The sequence below is a fragment of the Poecilia formosa genome, unplaced genomic scaffold (genome assembly GCF_000485575.1).
Source record: "Poecilia formosa unplaced genomic scaffold, Poecilia_formosa-5.1.2 Scaffold49, whole genome shotgun sequence".
NCBI classification, from domain to species: domain Eukaryota; kingdom Metazoa; phylum Chordata; class Actinopteri; order Cyprinodontiformes; family Poeciliidae; genus Poecilia; species Poecilia formosa.
This window is the reverse complement of record NW_006799988.1, coordinates 1,371,833-1,394,242: the sequence shown is the minus strand read 5'-3', so window position 1 is coordinate 1,394,242 and position 22,410 is coordinate 1,371,833. Positions and strand designations below refer to the sequence as shown.

The 22,410-nt window shown below is 40.6% G+C and overlaps 2 protein-coding genes across 4 annotated transcripts; both read left to right on the top strand.

Moving 5' to 3' along the window:
- Positions 1–4,547: 4,547 nt before the first annotated feature.
- trim110 (tripartite motif containing 110) lies at positions 4,548–15,209 on the top strand. 3 transcript variants are annotated; one of them, XR_001662200.1, is made up of 8 exons: positions 4,548–6,444; positions 7,805–7,900; positions 9,375–9,608; positions 11,415–11,437; positions 11,571–11,716; positions 13,312–13,583; positions 14,099–14,449; positions 15,106–15,209. XR_001662200.1 is itself a non-coding variant. In XM_016671769.1 (8 exons), the coding sequence occupies exons 2-8, from the start codon at positions 5,956–5,958 to the stop codon at positions 14,366–14,368; spliced, it is 1,530 nt and encodes a 509-aa protein (XP_016527255.1). In that variant the 5' UTR covers positions 4,548–5,223; positions 5,926–5,955; the 3' UTR covers positions 14,369–14,553. The 3 variants fall into 3 exon arrangements, 2 of the variants coding, with proteins under 2 accessions (XP_016527255.1, XP_007552633.1); XM_016671769.1 differs by lacking the exon at positions 15,106–15,209 and having other exon boundaries at positions 4,548–5,223; positions 5,926–6,444; positions 14,099–14,553; XM_007552571.2 differs by lacking the exon at positions 15,106–15,209 and having other exon boundaries at positions 4,548–5,410; positions 5,926–6,444; positions 14,099–14,553.
- A 194-nt stretch (positions 15,210–15,403) lies between these two features.
- Positions 15,404–21,614, top strand: cbln12 (cerebellin 12). Its single transcript, XM_007552570.2, has 4 exons — positions 15,404–15,551; positions 16,102–16,406; positions 17,878–17,997; positions 18,087–21,614. Exons 1-4 carry the CDS (start codon positions 15,521–15,523, stop codon positions 18,282–18,284), a joined length of 654 nt encoding a protein of 217 aa, XP_007552632.1. The 5' UTR covers positions 15,404–15,520; the 3' UTR covers positions 18,285–21,614.
- The last annotated feature ends 796 nt before the right edge of the window (positions 21,615–22,410 follow it).

Genomic DNA, 22,410 nt, shown 5'->3' with positions numbered 1-22,410 from the left:
GCAGCTGGTCTCAACAAGTTCATTTTCTGAAGGACAATTTGTTTACAGAGACTTCATCATTTGTTTTATTTGTAGTTTCTCTTATTTATTTATTTTTTATTTATTTTGGATATTTAAAATGTCTTCCAGTTCCAAAACTAAATGTTCATTAGAATGTAACATTTATTGATCTTTGAGAATCTTCTTGTGTTATTATACCACTACCATTATATTATTTGAAAATTGTCTCAAAACAACATTATAGTTTATCACAATAATTCTGGGACAATTTATCGTCCAGCAAAATTTGTTATCGTGACAGGCCAAAAGATGTTTTGTTTGTGGAGATAAACTGCTGTTCTTGAGTATTATACCTTGAACAAACATGATCAGACTAAATACTCTATTTAGTAACAAATAAAAAGCTGAACATGTTGTTTCTGTTCTGAAACATGGTTTTGTTCTGAACATGTTGTTTCTACTGACATGGACCTTTGGAACAAATTAATCGCCCACCCCTGTGGTAACGGGATAAGAAAGAGACAATCTGTGTTATTTACCTGTCTTAATGTTGTGTCCGTTTTGTGAAAAAGTTTCAGAGAAATCCAGTCAGGTCAGTGTGAAGTTCAAAATGGCAAATTATGAGGTCCGTTTTAGTGCCCCCTTCTGGCCCCCCAAAAAACTGAGTTATATTTTTTTGACCCAATGTTTGGGTTGAAGCTACCAAACCTCTCTCCTAACAACATAAACCCAAGCATTCCTCAGAGGGCATTACCTTCAAATTCATATTTTCCAATTGTAGGAACGTCGCACTCATTTAATTTAAAGTCCAATCAAAATTCCCGCGGTAATCTGTCTCCAGTGGGATTCAAAGTAGGCCTCTTTGTGACCGGAGCAGCTGAACTGGGGAGGAATGTGCAACAATGGCGTTAGGGGAGCACAGCTGAGTGCACATCACCCTCTCACACAGACTCTCCAACACATAATGCCGCTGACTGGAGGCACAATGCTCCCTTTTCTTACCCTCAACCAGACTGTTTATCACGTGGGGTGAAGGTGAAAGGTAGCGGTGGAAAATGGACAACCAGAAAGAGAAGGAAAAAAAAAAGAAAAACATTTAAATGCGTGCTCCCCTTCACCCTACCTTCTGTGGAAGCCCCACCTCCCGCATCCCTCCACTCCTTTCTGTCTCTCTGAAGGCTTGGCTGGAATAATAAAACGCACAACTGTTGTGATGTAAGGTTTGAATGAATCGCACACATGCGACGTGTTAAAAATGCGTTTTAGCGTGTCGCATTTAATCTTTTAGTTCCAGCGGAAAACTACAGTTAACAGTGAGACACATAGATGCAGTTTAGTTTATCATTATTTGGGGGGTCTTAAATCTGCTTTCTATTCCAAGAAAAAGATGAATAATTTACAAAAAAAAAAGACATTACGATACACTACAGCTGCATGTCACGGTTACATTTATGAATTAATGCACTCAACTGATATAATTGACAAGCTGTAAAAATATTTACAAGAGTAGATTTAATCGTATTTTAGGCACAAAAGGCTTCGATAGTACTCGGTGCCTCTTTTTCCCCGTTTCTACCCGGTGGTTGGGCGTTTTTTTCCCTCCCCCCCTTTTTTTTCTTGCCACCGACGTTTGGAAATCAGCGTCAATAACACTGTGAAAGATGCGCGCTCCCGCTACTGTACGGCGACCTGTTGCACGCCAGGCGCGCTCCCCCCCATCATAACAAGTTATGATTCATAAAATGTTATGACTCCTAAGTAAAAAAAAAAAAAGACGCTGTCCCGGATGTGCATTTCCACCGCTAACCGCTTGTCTCTGCTTCAATCCTCTTAAATATAACAGAAATATCACTTACCGCGTTGGAAGCGATGATTTTTGTATTGTTTGTTTTTTTTCTTAAAGCCCCCTCTTTTGGCACCGATGCTGTGGAATGACAGGAGTGGTGGAGAGCAGGAAGGGAGGGAGGGAAGAAACGCTCCGGAGCTCCGGGGTTTTGATCGGCTCCGTCTTTCAGCCGGGACACTTGCGCAGCATTTCCCTGTTCAGTCCCGGGGATGCGCAGTCGGACAGCTGCATTTTTTTTTTTCCGTCCCTCCCTTCAATTATTTATGCTTGTCGTAAATTGCATTTAACTCTCAAAACAAAAGGTTATGTTCTGCCATGATGTGTCTGCGGGATGAGGAATAACGGGGGCGGGGGGATGAAAATATCTGGAGAGAACACTGAAGTGGGGGGAGGATTGATTTTGTTGGCGCTGCTCTTCCTCCTCTCTTTGTATTTGTCGGGGGGCCTGTTCTTGTCCGGCCTGCCTGTCTGCATTCGCTGCGGTACTCTGTCTGTCTGTCCGGTTATCCCGGTCTGCTGTCTGGTATAATTAACGACCCTGTCTTCCACGTATAGAAGCACCGACCAGCTTACCAGCTCCACTAGCTCACAGTCGAAGTAAATAGCCAATATATTTTGAACAAATTTGCTTCGCAGACCTCCATTATCCTCTTCTGACTCACGTACACAATTCACATGTTGCATATTTAATGTTTAGTCAACAATTTAAAGCCAAAGTGGGTTCAAACACATAAGCTTTCAATGTATTTTAATGGAATTTCAATTGATAGACCAACACAAAACAGTGTATTAATATCAACTGAGTGAAGTCACCTTCTTCAAATTAAGCCGAATTTTGTCTGTGTTACATTTATGCAGTACATTTTCTTTGTTTGTACCACTATGATTTTAAAGACATTAATGATAATTGTTTCCAGAGGTCATCAAAGGTCAACTAGCTGCACCACATTTACAAAATGCAGCAAATTTGGTTACTAACTCTGCTGCAAATATTTCAAACATATACCAATCAATGTATATTGATTGTGTTTGATTGTTTTAGTCACCTCTGGCAAATGTCTTACGTGGAAAAAATAAAAAATAAAAATCACACTTGCAGAGGGAAAATTGAAGTTTTTTTTGTTGATATAAGCTATTGCATCTCTCATTTTAAAATGTTAAGGAAATGTTGTACAACATGTAAAAACAATGTTGTAGAAACATTTTTAAAAAGAAAGATGGATGGTGCTAAATGCAGAGCAGTCATGGAAACAAATCTGATAAGGGTGATTAAATATAAGGGCACGCCACACCTTTCAGATCTTTACCTATAGACAACAAATGAGGCACATTTTCTTTTCTCTCCTTTTAAGAAAACATTAGAAAAACATCAGCAGTTTTCATTCTTAGTTTGAGAATGATACTATTAGCATCTCATGACGTAGAGGAGTAACCAGTCGCTCGTTATATCCACTAGGTTGCGCTGTGGAACAAGCATTACAGACTTGTTGCAAAGAGCTGGATTACAGCTTCAAAAACACAGACCCACAAATTTTAACTCATCACAAATTCTTTAATGTTTCAATATATAGAATTGAGTAGATCCTAGCTGGGCGTTTAGACTGGATAAATGAAAACTCAGACAAATAGCAGCACATGAATTGTTAAACTACCTCATTACTTATTTAAATGCACAAGCACTACATGATAAATTATGTCTATCTTTGTTCATCCAGAAAGTAAGCAACTGCAATGTGGACAAAAAGTGTGAGCACTTCTGCAAAAATGAGAAGCTCTGTCTGTTTCCGGTCGGGAACATCCATGTGAAGAAGTGACAACAAATCTACAATTACTCCCCCCCCTCCAAAACACAAAAAAATAATGATTGTTAGGAAATATATCTAGGAAGGGTTACGAGGCCATTTTGCTCACAATTTCTCATTAAAGGTAGCATTCGTTGGCATGGGATTGGCCAGAGAAACACCAAACTTCCATAAACAAGCTGAGAAGCCCAAAAATAAACAAACAGCACAGCTTGACTTCTGTTTGCAAAGCTGCATCTGAACAAACCACAAGATGAGAAAGTGGAAACACATATAAGCCAACATATAGAGAGAGCTTCCTCAGAGAGAAATGGACAGGGTTGTGTGATTAGGAATGTTTTCTCCTCGTTATATCTTGAAAATTTGGTTTGTTCTGGTAATCAAGAGCCATTTTTTTCCACCACTAAGTCTCTCTGATTCAGCCTTCCTTGTTTTGTGGAGCCGTTTTCCAGCCTTGGGAGTTTGAGAGCCGTTCTTTTTTTTTTTTTTGCACCTATCTTATTAAACTGAGCCTTGTCTGAGTTTGCACTTTTTATTATAAAAGAACTGTGTGAAGGACATTTTTTAACAAGCCTAAATAATGCCTGTGCAATTATTTTCTCAAAGCAGAGAAAGGTTATTATAATAGTACGGAGCTTTTTGGGTACAAATGGATTGAATGTATGATGATACTTGAGGAGGGAGGATTTTTTTTTAAGTGTAACGTGTAAAAAAAGTTTATATCCTACCTTTATCTTTTTATGTCATTTTACATTATTACAGCAATCCTCAATCTTTTGTCTAACCAGAGATGTAAATGACAAGCACAATGTTGCACAAAGCCAGGAAATCAAAGAAAATATGCACGGTTTTCACTTTTTTTCCACATATAAAAAATATAAAGAGCTGTGTGTATTTCTATTTAGCCTCTCTGAACTATGCAGAAACACCTTTTGATGCAGTTACAACTGCTTTCTTACAGATTTCTTGATTTTCCATGATGTCTCAAAGGGAAACAGTGTGTTTGAGTTAAAGTATGCCTCCTTTTCACTCCGATATCATAAAGTCTTGGAATGATCTTTTAGGCTTTCGTGCTAATTGTTTAAAGGTACAAAAAATCTTAGTGTGTTTGATTTTGAAGTAAGCAATGAAAAATCTACAATTTTTTTGGTATTTTGCGAATGCTACGTATCTCACCTTCTAGTGAGACATATAGCACTCACTAGAAGGTGAAAGTCCTTCCAGTCTCAAGTCTGCAGTCTAAAAATAGCAGGACAAACTTTTATTTAGCTCCACTACTTTATGTTGCTCCATCACATTAAAATACATGAAGGTCTGGAACTGTGACGTTAAAAAAAAAAAAGTCTTAAAACGCAATGAATGCTTTTGCACTGTATAACCAGAATGAATTGAAATCAGGGAGAAAAACTCCTCCACAAACAGCAAATCTGTTTGCCTTTAACCTTACCTAATGACAACCCTTCACCTCCTCCCGTCTCGGGGTCAGGTGACCTCTCCGTCTGCCTTGAATCAGCTGGGATTAGTCAACATACCAGCTGCCTTCGGCTGATGGCAGTAGTCCAGTAACACCAGCAAGTAAGGAGCGTGCTTTATTGTTTCCTTTTGATTCTCTTATTGACAATTAAGAAGCCCGTATGGGGATACGGGAGTTAAAACAAAAGACGATCTATAGGGAACGAGTAGAAGAAATCAGGACGAGGTGTTGAGGATGATCTCCTGATCTTTGCACCTCAGCAGCTTAATGACTTAATGTTCATTTGAGGTTAGTGTTATACTCATTTCACCTTTGCTTAGATTAAATAATAATAATAATAAAAAAAACAGTTTTGGTTTTGTTGTTATATGCTTGTTTTTCACTGACTTCTTTGGTACATTGGTCTTCTTGTAATGCCAAGTTAAGGATGTCCGTTCACAAGTTAGAGCAGATTTGTGTTTAAGTTCATTCACTTTAGATCATTTTATCTTTCTGTTATTGTGTCATCCTTCCATCTGTTTTTATGGTGATTTACTGGGCGGTGATCTAATCTTAGAGCGGAGTAGGCAAAATCCCAGTAGACAGGATTACTGGTTTGAGTGAACAGTTGGCACTAATCAAAGGCTTCCCTCTTGTCCCTCTAATGCTGTTACATGAAGCACGGACATGTAACCGGGGCAGATAGTCCTTTATTTGAGCCTCAAAGAGAAAAGCTGTTTTTAATTTTATTTTCTGCTTCACTGATTGTCTTCCAAGTCACTTGTCTGCTCTCCTCTGTTTCGGGCCGATCTTTTACCTCGTAGCTCCCATCAGGCATCATCTTCTGAGCTTCCATGGCGTCTTTGGACGAAGAGCTCACCTGCTCCGTTTGCCGAGACAGCTTCAGCCAGGCCCACCCTCTACCTTGTGGCCACAGCTTCTGCCCCGCCTGCATCCGTGAGGCCTGGAGCGCTCAGGTGGAAGGAAAGGGTCGCTTCACCTGCCCCCAGTGTCAGGAGGAGCACGGCGAAGTCCTGTGCGACTGCTGCCCTCTGCAGGCGGAGGACAGTCGGCCGCCGATGGCCGTAAAGACCTGCTTGAGGTGCGAGGTGTCGCTCTGTGCCGACCACCTTCGGCCCCATCTGGAGAGGCCGGCGTTCAGCTCCCACCTGCTGGTGGAGCCGCTGGGGGACCTGTCCCAGCGGAGGTGTCCGGCACACGCGGAGGTATTCCGCTACTACTGCGTGGACGAGCGGGTGTACGTCTGCGGGGACTGCCTGCTGGAGGGGGCACACACGCTGCACAAGGTGAAGCCGCTGAGGCAGGTGGAGGAGGACCTGAAGGTGAGCTGGGTGACAGGGCAGTGTTACGTGTTTTCTCTTTCTTTCAAGGTTATTCCCGGTGTTCTAGTGGCCTTTATTTGAGAGTGGTCAGGCAGGAAAGTGGGTTATGAGAGGAGGAAGACATGCAGCAAAGATCAACAGGATCCATTAAGGCCACATCTCACGCTTTATCCTTGCCTGCGACTGGGTTAAAAAAAAAAGCTTACGCAACACTACCCCTATGTGAGGATGATAGTGTGTTGCATATATCAAACATAATATGAGGGTCACAAACTGAAGCCGATGTTCAGCAACGTTTAGACGTCTCTCCTCTTCAGCCCGGCTCCAATATTAGCTCTTTAACTTCATACTAGAGAGGGAGGTTCACCATTTAATTCAAGTGTGTAGGCCATAGGGACATATCTAAAAGTTGCATAAGTCTCTCCCTCCAGGAGTGCAGCTGGAGACTGCTGACTTAAAAGAAATTCGACGCAACTTGACGCCTTGAAATTGGGCCTCTGTCTCTTTAAGAAGTTCCTGCTGTTTCCAGCGCTCCGCCTTCAGCACATCATCACTTCAACTCTTACAAACATTAGTCAGCGCACTGGACTGAGAAATAGTTCATATAATGTGGATGTGCAGTTCCACCAGGTGTTTGCTAATTGCTTCTGGCTAGTCTGAAGGAGCTGAGTGGTGGAGCGGCTCTGTAATGCAGAAGCTTGGCTTGGAAACTGCAGCAGCGCATGGAAGAGTAGAACAGAATATTTTATAAGGCGGCCCTTGGTTCAAGGATTGCTCAAACGTGCACGAGAGAATCAATAAGACTCTACAGGTATGTTTTTGATGAGGGAATAACATCATTACATGAAGTAAATATCAAAAAAGTTGATTTTACACAACTCTGCCCCTTTAAACATTCTAAACTTGTCCATGCTACAACCTCAACTTTCAACGTGTGCAGCATTACTGGGATTTTATATGGCAAACCAGTACATTGTACACAGGGAAATGGGAGTTATTGCATTATATGGGTGACTTTCTTTTGGCATGGATTTTAAGATAACCTTTTTGAGTATTCCAAACACTTTGTTTAGATCAAAGCACATTCAAAAACTGGAACTGGCCATTCAGTTGCAAAGAAGAATATGGAAAGCAGGTGTTACGTCAAAGCTGTAGATTAGAAGGTGCAACTGCGGCAAAAAGTGGTTTAAGAAAGTATTGACTCAAAGAATCCGAATACAAATGCATTGTTTATATATAATGTCCCAGTAAAGCTGCATTGAGAAAAAAAAATGTAGAAAAGGTTCAAGGGTTATTCATGTTTTTGCTGGATTTTGGCAGGTCCGGGTAAGGTTGCTCTAATGGCATCTTGATTTTACAGGTCATCTTACAGACGCTCCTCATCAAAGCAGAAAAGAAGCTAAAAGATGGAGAGAAAGCTCTCAAAGACCACGAAAACATCGACTCTGCAATGGCGGTAAATAAAGACTTTGTCTTATCAGTTTAAGTTATTCCAAACCGGACAAGGCTAATCCATTTGAGGAGTCACGAAAGGCGATCAATGTCTGTCATTACACAATTTATTCAAACATGTTGCATGCAAACTCATGTGAATAAAATAGGACACCCCATATCTCATTGGTCATCAACAAACATTGACGACTTATCTCTGAAAAAGAAAGCTTGATTGCACTTAAATTACAACAAAAAAAAGCATGATATGCTTATCTGAGAAAAAAGTCAAACAAAAAATATGTTTTCTAGCTAAGCAAAAAGTTAGCGCACCCTTGCCTCAAATAATCTCACATCTTTTGACTATAATAGCTTCTTTGAGAAATTTGCCCCAGTCTCTGACGTCAGGTGCGGGGAAACTTTTTCTCCTCTCTTTACTTTCAGCTGTGAGATGTTTGAGGAGTTTCTTACATCTACAGCCTGTTTCAAGTCACGCCACAACGTCCCAAAAGGATAAAGATCCAGGCTTTGACTCAGCCCAGTACTCGCCATTTCTTAATTCTCAGTTCTTGGTGGATTTGCCGGGATGCTTTGGCTCGCTGTCATCTTGCAGAATCCAGTTCTGGTTCAGTTGTGGCTTATATTTTTACAGAAACTCTCATCTTTTCCTGCAAAATTGATGGTGGATGCTGTGATTGTGAGCAAATAAGCCCCTGCTGCATAAAGGCATTCCCACACCATGATACCTCCACCTTTGTGCTTTACAGTTGGCGTGAGGTTTCTTCTCTTGTTTATGACAATATTTATTGCACACATTCAATAAATGAGTGATTTTTATGAACTCTATTCATTTATGACTAATTAATTACTTTTTTTTAAGTCTACTGGTACTACTTGAAATTGGTGTCCATATGGTTGACCTTTGACCTATGGAGACTTTTTTTTATGAATATCTTTAAAATGGTATGGGCACAAACACAGATCAACAATTTTGTTTAATTTTCGTAAAGTTTGGTTGACCATTTGACCTTTAAACTGGAATTAATTTCTTCAAAACAAAAGCAGCACAAGAGAAACTTTTATCAGCACAAACGCAGCAACCTTGATTGTCACAGATCGTGTTTGAGTTCGCAAAAGCGAGGGGACCTTTAGAAATATTTATTAAAATCTTTAAAGCAATAGCGGCACAAATTAAACTTTTGGTTGTGCAAAACAGCAGAAAGAACGTACAAACATTTGACACCTGTCTCATCTGATTTGACAGATGGTGCCATGTTGTTTCGCCAGTTCAATTTGGGGTAATTGTGGGGGCGTCCTAATTTATTCCGCACCATAAATTGTAATTCATTTTTTTTAGTTACATCTTAGAAAGACACAAATAAACTCTCTTTTCTTCAGCTTAAGTAAATCGGTCGCACTTCTAGAACTTTGCAGAATCATTATTTCCACATTTCCACGTGTCAAAATGTGCCAAAAATCACATGACTGGCTTCCTCCAGGACTCCCTGAAGCGGGACGACGGCCAGGTGGAGCGGCTGGACACGGACCTGCAGGCCCAGGTGAAGAAGCTGGTGGCGGCTCTGAAGGAGATCACCAAGAGGGAAAGGCAGCAGATCATAGAGCGTGTGCACCAGGACTGCGCCAAAGTGAGAGATGACATGAGCCAGACGGCGCACATTCAGCGCTACCTGAACCTGCTGCTGGCAGAGACCGACCCTTTCCTGCTCATCTGGGTAAGACTCTACAGCTACTCAGTGCAACAGTGGGAATCGGCTGAAAAGCGTGGCACAAGATCTTTACATTTGAAAACACAAGTAAAACCACTTGAAGGCATTAAATGGGAGAAGATGGGTGATACTGCATATTTTGGTATTGAGCCAATGCCAAGTAAATACAGAGCCAGTATCGGTAATACCGGTACTTTTTCTTTAAGTTTGATATATCATCAAACGTCTGACTGTTAGGTGTTTTTGTGGTTTTTCTTTTGGATTATTTACCCGGGACAGAGTCTGGACAAAGTTTATAGGTATCTACAAAGTACTTGAATAACTTTCTAACATGTTTTGTGTGCATTTTTAGTCAATGAACAAATTGCAAAAAATATACAACGTGAGAGGAAATCGAAACAAAATCTTTTTTGTGGAAGAGTCGAGAAACCACAGCACAAAAATAAAACAAAATGTCAAGAGGGAATCTGAGGCTAAAGTATCGATCTTGTGGATCCAATTTTACACCTGTATTAACTGGTTACTCATCTAATTTTGGTTTGCAAAATGAAAAATACACACATTTTGGATCATTTGTGCGTCCCTTCTTCTGACTGCACCGGTCAAGATATTACATACGGCGCCAGATTTAAATGATCGGAGGCAAAGGAAAGAGTACAGAGTAGCCCTTACCTGCATCTGCTCAGCTGGTGAAAAATTGACAGTCATAAGGCAGAGTCTATCCAGTGGATATAAATCATTTACACAATCCTGGTAAGACGTAAGGTATCTCTGATATAAAATGTAACTTTTTCCACAAGTCTGTTGGAGGGAAATTTAAAAAAAAACTAAAAGAAATGGCAAGAAACCTGACCGCGTACGTTCACACACTCTTTGACTTTGACTTTCCAAAACCGTCCTCTAATTAAAGTTCAGAAGCGAGACGCACACTATGCCAGTTTAACCATCTCACAGGAATATCTCTGGCATTTTCCGCTTTTAACTGTAGCCACAGTTTGCAAAGAGGAGTCATTAAAAGAAGTTAAAAAAATTTAACTTCAAAACTGTTTATCTGGGAAGGTTTGGATATCAGAGCTTAATGATTATAGTCAAGCCTAAAATTATTCAGTAAATGTAGAAGAACCTTTAAAAGTATGTCTGCTCATAGGCTTTACCTTTTCTGAAAATTAGGTAAATACAAGGTAAAAAAAAATAATGTATGCCCTGAAGTGAAATTTATGTTTGTGCTTTAGCTTTCAAAATTATAAAAATGAATCCGAAATATACAGAAGTGGTGTTAAAAAAATATGCACACTCTTCCTTCTTTCATGCCCCTTTAGTGGGTTAAGTACAAATTATTAATTGATTAACTGATAATTGTAACGTCTTGGAATCGTAATTTGCTGTAAAACAGAAGAATCAACATGTTCCTGTGAAGGTCAGAGCTGCAGTCTGATTGAAATGCTCCTCTAACATACTGAGAGACACAAATTAATGAATTAAGAAAAGCTAAAAAGACGAGTAGAAAATAATTATTTTATCACAATGTCAGAGACTAATAAGGCCTCATAGAGCGGAAGGTGATTCTCCATCTTACTGAATCTGAGAGGTTTTACGGTTTCTCAAATATTCTTGCTGAAAATGTAGCAAGTTGTTTCATTTAATGAAAAAAAAAAAGAGAAGAGACAGGAACATGCTTCGTGTGAATGAACAAAAACGTGACCTTGTAGGTTTTTTTCCCTTTTTTTTCAGAGCAGATTCACATGAATCCTTGTAATTCATTCTGTTAACGTAACGTGTCACGTTTCTTTCCACTGTCCTTTTCTCTTGCAGGCGTTTCAGTCAGACGACACAAAGTAAGTCCAGTTTGTTATTTTTCTGTTAAGCATGCTTGGGATGACGTAAAATCTAGATTGGCTTGCTATAAAAATGCAAGATGTAACAATCATGAGAGGATTTTCTTATTCTGCACCATGCGGTGTGTTGCAGATTGCTAGCAGACCTGAACTGCCCACTTTTCCTCCCTGAGCCCATCTGTGTGGACAGGAAGCACATCCTGGAAGACGTAGAGGGCAAATATCGGGAGTTCATCACGTCCACCCTCCGCTGCCTCAGCGAGCTCAAGAGGGAGCTCTGTGAGTGGCTCGTTAGTTTCACCCGTCGGCTTCACCGAACAGCAACATTACTTATCTGTGGGGAAGTAGTTTGACTTCAGGGAAATGTTTGCATTTTTCGGTAACACTTTATTTGAAGGGGTGTGCATAAGAGTGACTTGACACTGTCATGTTCATGACATAACACCCGTTATGAACATGAAGAAATCTTTATGAATGTTTATGACAGTTGTCATGAAGTGTCATTCAGTAAATAATGACACTTTTAATGCAAAGTTGCTCTAAAAGTTGCATTGAAAGTCCATTAAAAGTGAAAACTTTGCATGATTTTGTAAATTATGATAATTTAATGCAAAGTTGGCATTTTTAATGGACTTTCAATGCAACCTTTAGAGCAACTTTGTATTAAAAGTGTCATTATTTACCGAATGACACTTCATGACATCTGTCATAAACATTCATATAGGCTTCTTTATGTTCATGACAGGTGTTATGTCATGTTTATGACGGTGTCATGTCAGTCTTATGCACACCCCTTCAAATAAAGTGTTACCCATCTTTCTAACACGTCTACTAAATTTTACAAACTTATTCCCAGACATGATCCTTTTGGAAAACTGTTCTTTTTTAAAAATTCAGTCATGAAAAATTATTCATATCCCTTGATTTATTTATTTACTTCCTTTTTTTTAATTTATTTTTTATTTTTTTACATTTTATTACATTACAAGCCCAATCCCTTTGTATTTATTTATATCTTATGTAGTGAAGTAGAAGGAAAAAATATTTCTGGTTCTCAAACTTTTTTTTATTTTTCTATTTTTATTTTTACCAAATACAGAATCTGAAAAGTGTGGCATGCTCATCCTCTGAACATATAAATGTTGTATAGAACCACCAATCACTGCAATTAAAGACACAAATGTTTTGGAGGTATTTTCCTTTGATATTTGACTTACTGGATTCAAAGGCATTAAGTCAAGTGCAAGCTCAGGTTAGCAACCAGAGCCATATTTATCCTGTGGGCCTGATGGCATCAGGTCCAGATTTTACACCTGGGTTGTGAAGATATGTCCCGACTCCATCACTATCCACAAAAATATAACAAATACAAAAGATAGTTCATCCAATTTTAGAGAGAAAAACACAGCACAGCTTTTTGAATAGCAAACTCCAGGTAAGTTCAGCAGCTGTGCATTTTAAAATCAAACTCTTGACTTATATAAGAAATACAACCTTGCTCTTCCCAGATCCAAATGAAGTTGCATGAAATTGTAACTTAATGCAGGAAGGCCTTCACACAATATATGAATTTAAATTAAGATTACATTACGTTTAGGTAGACGCTATGTGCAAATAAAGTGATTTCCGCTGTTGCCTTAGATTTTTGTTTTGGGTTGTTGGATTAAAAACCTTGGAGGTTTTTTCGGGACAACCCTTTGCAACGTCCACAGCGAGGTCTTTAAGGACGAACAAGTATTAGAGAAAGTGTTTAAATTAAACTACCAGAAAACGATTCACTGTTTAATACAAGTCCGGATTTCTTGTTAGGTTTCAGATCACTGATAAGTGCAGTAAAAAGTAACCACCTTAAACGCTGGACTCTCTCCCCGCAGTAACCAGCCCTCTGTCCCTGGACACAAACTCTGCCCATCCTCTACTGAGCATCTCTGACGACCTGCGTTCAGTAACGCGTGTAAAAAGCCGGCTGCCCTGCGCCGCTCACCCCGAGCGGTTTGACCACTGGCCACAGGTCCTCACCGTCCAGACCTTCTCCTCCGGGACTCACTACTGGGAGCTGGAGGCTGAGGGATTCTGGGATGTCGCCGTCTGCTATCGGAGCATCGGACGGAAGGGGAAGGAAGGGAACGCTTTTGGAAACAACAAGGTAAAACTGTCGCTACGTTGTGACGGTATAAAACGAGACGACCTGCGTTCCCAGCCTTCACAAATCCTTGTGAAGGCTGCTGCATGTGTGAATAATCTGTGAGAAACTGGGTCGGACCTGCTGACTTCAAAATATAGACTTATGGTTTTCCTTTGCCTCATTCCTTTTAGGCGTTACTTCTTGCTACAGGTGTAGATTTTGCTGATTTACCTCCTTCTACCTCTCTCGATCTGTTCTGAAAGGACCAACTTGAATCTCCTGTTGCCGCGTTCATTTTAAATAAAGTCAGAAACGCGTTAAGAAGGCAAATTTGCTTTTCACTTGAAATGTAAAAATACCAAAACGTCTTTCCGAGTTTCTATCCGGTGTTAGAATCAACAAAGACCTGAATGTTTATGTGGTTGCGTTGATGATTCATCGTTGAGTCGTGTTGTTTCTGTTTGGAGTGCAAATCTATGTAACTTTTCCCTATTTTGTTCTTGTTTGGTTAAAGCATCGTTACTGTATCTTCCCAGGTGTCGTGGAGCCTGACGCAGCAGCATGACAAAAAGCTGTCTGCCTGGCACAACCGCAGGAAGACACGGCTCACGTACCAAATGGTCGGCAATCGAGTCGCAGTTGCAGTGGACTACAGCTCCGGGACCATCACCTTCTCCGAAGTGGGACCTTCCAACACCCTGATCCACCTCCATACTTTCTCCACCAGCTTCACCCAGCCTGTGTGTTTGGGCTTCGGACTCTATAAAGCCGAGCTCAAGAGCCGCATCTCTGTCGTCAAAGTGTGAGCAGGAGATCGACGCGACTGGGACTTTTTCCGTGAGCCACGCTCACTTCCTGACTGACTACTGGCGTTCTCCTCCTAAAAAGTGCGTTGGTCGCCTGTCTCAGAAATGCTTTCTGACAATGTGAAATGTGAGCACAGAATCCTGACGGTCTTTAAAATAAAGAGAGAGTTCTGTTTTTAAGCAAATTTGAAGTATTCTTATCCGTTTTTTATTATTAACCTTGGATTTGAGAACACCCATTCAATTAGAGAAGGATATATTTTTTTGAACAAAATCACACAATTATTGAGTCGGTACATCCTATAAAATGTAGCTTTAAAGAAAATTGAAGCACGGTAGAGTATCTATGATGCCGGGGGCCGATTTCTCCTCCAAAAGCCCTGAAACCCTTGTGAGAGCGCATGGCGGCGTAAAGTCTTTCGGTGTAACTCAAATTAAGAAAAATAAATTATTTTTTACTTTTAACGCAACACATTTTCCCACATCCTTAGCAGGGGTGCAAATCCTTGTGAAGGCTGCTGCATGTGTGAATTTCAACCAAAAGGATTCAAGTTGCCACACTTCCAAGTCTTAAAAAGAAAATTCTTTTCCCTTTTTTATTTGACAAATTCACATCTTGTAAGTAGCCTTCTGAATTTACAGCTTTGAAACCGCGCACTGTTTGGCACCATAGCTACCAGCCAAGCAAATGATTATTACTTTACCGGAAAGATTCATTATGCTTTCATCCTTTTTAGCTAACCTTCAACTCGAGTCATGTCTCTGCTCTTACTGGAAACTAGAAGAAGAAGAAGAAGAAGAAGAAAGAAAAAACAACTGACACTCTCTCTGTAACTTTGCTCTTTGAAGCTGAGCAGACTCCCAATCACCTTCCTTTATTCCTCTGTTAGGGTGAGTGGGTGGATGCAAGGTAAGAGGGTGAGGAAGAAGCAGATGAACAGAGGGGGTGGCTGAGAAGAGAAGGGAGGACAAACACACACAGAGAGAGAGAGGAAGGGAGAGAGAGAGGCAGAGAGAGAGAGATCAGAGGATACTCCAGATCGGCAATCAGTTCGACTTGCAGTGAGAGAATGTGACGGGAAGAGCTGGAAAACAAGGATTTTTCCCGCTTCGCCTGACTTTGGCTGGACGGATCTCACAGGGTTTGCTGACATGGGACACAAGCTTCTTCAGCTGAAAACAGGTGATTGTCTAGTTTTTATTTACCACCTATTCTTTCAAGCAAATAGTCATTCTATTTAATGGTAAATATTCATAAACAATATTCATTAAAACTGAGGTTCTATACAGGGGGGGGTAGCCTCCCCAAAACAATGTTTCATTTCAGCCAGCCAGAAGATCATAGGGGGACACTGAGCTGACCAAGTCCTGTTAGTGTGTGCAGCTACAGCATATGTTGAGACGGTGTTTTCGTGAAGGTGTGTGTGCTGAGGATGCGTGAGGGAGGGAGGGGGGTCTCTGTGTAAAAGACAGATGGTCACTCAGTGGAGTTGTTCCCTTTCTCAGTCTCTCCTTCTGGGTCTCCCTGTCATCCCTCCAGAATCCTGCCTCATCACTTTTTTTCTTTGTCATCCATCCTCTTTTCTCGCTTGTCTCATTATTTATTTATTTATTTATTTTTTGCTGTGGGAATACAAAGTATATTTTTTCACTCTGTCCACACGCATGTCTCTTAACTCTTCAGACTGCTCAAAAGTTATACTTTCAGACCATCTCGGGGCTTGTTTCACCAGGTTCAGTCATGCCAATCTGGTCTGTCCACTTTGACCTCCTGATATTACCGAGCCTGCTGCTGCAGCTGCTCCTGTTGCTCTCGCCGCCCCTGGAAAGCGGCGCCCAGAACGACACGGAGCCCATCATCCTGGAGGGGAAGTGCCTGGTGGTGTGTGACTCCACGCCTTCGTCGGAGCCCGCTGGGAGCGCCCTGGGCATGTCCGTCCGCTCCGGCTCAGGACGGGTGGCCTTCTCGGCCAGCCGGCAGACCAACCACGAGCCGACAGACATGAGCAACCGCACCATGATTATCTACTTTGATAACGTGAGTAACTTTGAAATAGTCTTTAAGAAGGCTTTTGTTGCAGGCCACCGAATTTTATTTGTTTATCAAAATTTAATCAGTCTATTACTGGAATGAGTAAATAGTTTTTCCTAATCAGAGAGTCGTGGTACTGCTGCGTACTTTAGGCTGACTAACTGAGGTTCCAATGATGAAATTGGAATATTGAGAATGCAGCCGAAAACTGAGCTATCACTTACCCAGTCAATAATTAATCACACAGCAATATCGTAACGATGAATTAAGTAAAGAATCACTATCAGCCCAGAAAACAGCCTTATCAGAACACCAAATACTCAGAGCGTCGCGTGGCGCGGTGGTCATCTTTACGGTTGCTATAAAGATGACGGCCGTAACGGGTTCTACTCTTACTTGTTAGATTACTGTCAAATAAAGGCTACGGGTGCCGAACAAACACCTTACTTTGGTCTGAATTGTTTTGTTTCTCTTCTCAACAAACTGAGCAGGGTCTCCTGTGGTACTCTGTTCCCTCCGTGGGTCGTTTTGTGGTAGGTCGAAGGACAGTTTTCCACTTTGGATCAGCACCAAACCAGTTTTAGCAAGGACAAAAGAAGAGAAATGAGAGCTCTTTCAGAAAGCGGGCTGAGAACAGCTTGAAACTTCACAGATTAGTCTGTGGTTCTGTCTTCTTGGTTCTTTGCTGGCCCATTTTAAGAGCAAACAGAAGTGGCCCCAATGTGATTATGACAATAGGCGCTGATTACTAAATTGGGTGCTACATTACACAATTAATGCCAGAATAGGATCGATGATATTTTTCAGAACCACAAGTTAAGTTTCCAGGGAGAGATCAAATCCAAACCAAAATATAACAAAAAAATTTCCGTCTGGAAATAGTTTGTGCTCGAGATCTTCTAGACACTAAGCATGTAAGATCATTACTTTAAAGAGCATTACCTGACACTGACAGGTTAAGACCTCCGGCAAACATCTTGATCTGAGTGTAAAACTGTGCAAAAAGTTGAATTTCTGAAGTTTTGCATCTCTACGCATAACAATGATAAACACAGGAAATTGCAGTGCTTGAAAGGTGTGAAGAAGAAGATTCACTTTTGTTGTCCCACGTCTAATAATATGAATGCACATCTGATTACATCCAGGCACTGAGGCTAAATGATAATAAGCTAAAGATTGAACATTTGGACTTGGTGTGCTGCCCACAAAACTGTGAGATTATGCAGCACATTTGAGGCTTTTTTACAGTGCAAAGAAGAGAGAATCAATAGCTTTGAGACCGAGGGCCAACTGAATGTGTAATAAATAGAGTTACTGGAGTGACCTTGGAGTAGGCATGAATGCTTTTAACAACAGCCCTCACACTTCTTCAAAGTGTCTTTCTTTGAAGACACTTTGAAGAAGTGTCATACCTTGGACAATTTCCTTGCTGACATCGCCTACCTCGCCTGCATTTCCCCCCTCGAAATCTCCGCAGATTTTAGTCAACGTGGGCACTCACTTTGACCAAGAGAGCAGCGTCTTCGTCGCGCCACGCAGAGGGGTTTACAGCTTCAACTTCCATGTCGTAAAGGCCTACAACAGACAGACTATTCAGGTATGCCATCACCCTAATTCAAGCAGTTGCAGTTGAGGTTGTAGCTGCTTTGTGCGTTCTCCCTGATCCGTGTGTTTGATGGCTCTTAGGTCAGCCTGATGGTGAATGGCTGGCCGATGATTTCAGCGTTTGCGGGAGACCAAGATGTGACCAGAGAAGCAGCGACCAATGCAGGCCTGGTGATTCTGGAGAAGGGCGACAAGGCCTACCTCAGACTGGAGAGGGGGAACTTGATGGGAGGCTGGAAGTACTCCACGTTCTCCGGCTTCCTCGTCTTCCCCTTGTGAGATGGGTGGAAAGTGGAAGTGCTGGGTAACAGGAAAGGTGTGAGTGATGGGTGTTACAGCGCTTTGCAAAAGTAGCTACACCTCTTGAACTTCTTGACATCATGAATCTGTTCGTCTTTAGAAAACATGTCAGGCTCGGTTAGGTTGGGTGGAGAGCATCTGTGAACATCATTTTCCAAGATGTTCGCATCTTGGAAAATGATGCGAAGACATGCTGGGTCATTCTAACACATGATTTTTTTTTTTTATCTTACCAGAGTCCCTTCTTCTACGTGCTTGTTATTTCTCTCACATGACTTCTGGAAAACTGCAAAAAGTACTTCTTTTGATTCTCTTTCTTGCCACTATTCCATAAAATTAAGATTGGTGGCGTTCATGGCTGATGGTTGGCCAATCAATAGATTATCCAAAATGAACTGTGTATCTCTGCAGCTTGTTCTGAGTTACTGCTTGCCCGCCTCTCTGACTGATCCTGTACTTCACTTTAGGTCAGATGCCTTATCTTGGTAGGCTTAGATTTGTGCCATAGTGTTTCCATTTCCAAATAATTGGTGGAACATCGCTCTATGAGATGTTGAAAACTTGGGATATGCTTTTATCAAAACTTTTCTACACCTTTCTCTCTGACCCATCTGCAGTGTTCCTTGGTCTTCATGATGCATGTTCTCTAACAAGACTCTGAGGCTTTCTCAGAACAACATGGATTTATAATAATATTATATAACACTCAGTGGACTGTCTAACTTCTAAAAACATCTAGTTGCATTGGATTTTAATGAAAACAAATCAAATTAAAGAGGGTTTATTTCCCTTCAACTTCACAACTATGCTTCTCAAAAAAATATCCCACAAATGTAGACAGACGTTTCTCATTGTAACCTTATAAAATGTGTAAAAGTTTGAGGTGTATGCCTTCGCAAGGCGCTGTACATCCAGTTTTAGGACTAAACAAATGAAGAGAACTATCTATAAAAAAAAAAGTTGCAGAAAAGCTACAAACACCCAATGGAAATATTTTATTTATTTTGTCTTCGTGTGAAATATTTATTGTTTATTAAATATAATGATTGTGGAAAAAGTATCTATTTGTGCTCCTGTGCTGACGTAATGCCAAGCCTTAATTTTTGTTTGTGTTAACACCTAGCTGTGCTCCAAATATCCAGCTTTAAAAAAAGTATTTTGTTTGAGTTTACTGTATGACTGTTTCTCCTCTGTCTGCCTGTCAGCATCATACAAAAGATGTCTATTTACCAACAAATTTCTATAAAGAACAAAGCACTAAAAAACTGAAGTCACCTCAACTTGACTGTTTGCATGCAAAAAAAGGATTTTATGAATCACTGCAACTGTGACTGTTTAATCTGCAAAAGCAAGGCAGATTTCCTCATGCCCTTTCATGCTGCCGCGTTTGGCGGCAGCGGTTTGTAAATATAGCTCCCACCAGCCGTGCTGGCGTTGGCGAGGACCAGGCACACCAGCGTGCGACGCGGTATAAGTGCCGAGTGTGGCGGATGCTCCTTGCAGAGACACGGACAGATGGAGGCTTTGGCGAGCCTGCCGGCTCATCCCTGCAGGACATCCATGGATAAAGTGTGGCGCACTGTCACATGAAGTCATTTACGCTTCCCTGGTTCAGAACCACCGCTCTCGGTTTGTCTGTTTGTTTTTTCTTACACGCGTCTTTACTAAAACAGTCATAGATACAGGACCAGGTTTAGGGGTATTTGGTCACAATGCCCTACTCACAGAGGTTCCTTTTACACTTAAGCTACAAATTTCAGTAGATTGATGGTTAAAGGGGCAGCAATATATAAAAATAATTTTTGGGGGACTTTATATCATGTCATGTTATTCCTCTCATCAAAAACAGACTTGGAGTGCTGCTTTGATTATTTTATGCTTTTTTGAGAAATCCTTTAATTTCCCATGGAAACCATTTGGGTTGCCTAATCGCTTGCTGCTGCAAAGCTCCGCCTATTTGCACGAAGCCCCTCTTTGTAGCTCCAGTCTCCAGCCACTCAGCTCCTCCAGACTAGTGGCAGCAGCAATTAGCAATCACCTGGTGGAACTGCACATCTGTGGAGCTAAAGATGTGAACTATTTCCCAGTCCAGTTCTCATGAAAACGTTTGTGAACAGCTTAACAGAGAAATGTTGCAATGACGTACTGAAGACAGAGTCTTAAAAGAACAGCAGCTTCTTAAAGAGACAAATGCCCAATTTCAAGGCATTAAATTGTAAAGTCAAATTTCTTTTAAGCCATACTTGATATATATATACAGCACAACCAGTGGTAACATGCTTACTTGACAATGCCATAAAATACTCATATGTACCTGGAAAATACATAATACTGGCCCTTTAAATACATCAGCTACAAGGATTTTAGGTATTGTCCCCATGAAACTTTGTTGTTCTAGAATTATCTTTATAAACATCTCCTACTTATGGCATAATTTTACAGATATGTCTTCATCTGTACAAGAGAAAAGATATACATCCAAAAACCCACTAGACAGGCTGCTGGCTGCTAAAATTAATCTCTGAAGTGCATAAAAGTAGGTCTGTGCTCTAAACTGAGCTCCCGTTGCAATTTTCCAATAAAATGTCATCACACTTAAGGTGCACTGCTCTAGTCAATCTGAGGAAGAGCAGCAGGGACATTTAACAAAGAATAGCAAAAGGAGTTGGTGTTCATTAATACAGAAACACTCAAACTGACCCCAAGCATTATGATAACTATTTGTGACAATGAAAATACACCAGAAAAATCTGTTTTAACAAAAACATAATCATTGTCAAAACCTTTCTTATTGATTATTAATTATTAAAACATTTCATATGGGCTTGCTTACAAGCTTTACTGCTTTGGTTTTTATGGTGACAGTTTGAAGTAAGTCAGGACTCTTCAGACGAAGTGCAAACAGTGAAAGTTACTAATGAACAAAATCACTTTAGCAGCGAAGAGAAATGACCAAAATGCTAGTACAATTTAAAAAATCTGGTGGTTAGCTGAGGGTAAGGTGTTAATTGGGAGAGGACATCTGTCATTTTGATTAAATGGAGCAGAATGGTCGTTTTCAAGGGGTTTGGTGCATGAATTTGTTCCTCCTTGAACAGGTTTCACATATAAGAAAACTGCTATTAGTAAGATTGTACCCAAAATCAGCCAACTAAGGATTGTTCCCACCAGTGCAGACACAGCCTGCTCAAGGACAGCAGAAAGAATGTATGATTTAACTTTTTTTTTCTTTTGTGCATGTACAGTTTGGCTGAGACTTTTGGTGTCAAGAATGGCAACAAAGAATCCAGATTTCTCTCTCTCTCTCTCTCTCAAAAACCCATCAGCAACAGATTTCCATTCCACAAAGAGCACCAGGAATTAAGAGTTGTAACGTTATTTTTTTCCCAATAAATCTCCCAGGGAAGTTTGGATAACGCCTGTCCCGAGATGAAAAAGTGCATGATGTTATGAGCCCTGTGCCATATGAACAAAGAATCACGATCCAAATTGAATAAACTTAACATAATCTCATTACATTAAAAGAAACTCATAAAACAAAGATCTAAACAATAAATTACATTAAAGGTGGAATGAACAAATAACTATCTTCTCAGATTAATTTGACCCCTGCCTTTCATAAAAGAAACTCTATCAAATGGCTGTTTTAGTGTCAGGACGTTAGAGGGCGCTAAAGTCCCGTCTTGGATACTGGAATTTCTGCTAGACGCGCGAACATCATTTTGATACAATATGGAAAGCTTGTATATATTTGATATAATAATAATAACCAGAACACGATGCAATGGGTAATCATGTGGTCTGCGTTTACGGATCTAAAAAAAAGTCAACAGCAACACCTCAGGAAGTCTGCATTCAAATGATGGAGGCTGATAACCTGAGCTATGGCAAATGCAATAAAATGCTAAAAAAAATTATACCGTCAAACACAAACACGTCTGAAGGGTGAGTGGTCATTTGAAACACATCAAATTACATTTGGTTTTCTCAGGTCAACTCTAAAAGCGGCTGGCTTTAACTGACGGCATCTTCAGCTGTAAAACTGCAGTGATGAAGATCACCGAGTCAAATGATCCCTACTAGGCCGCATTTATTGTTCTCTCAA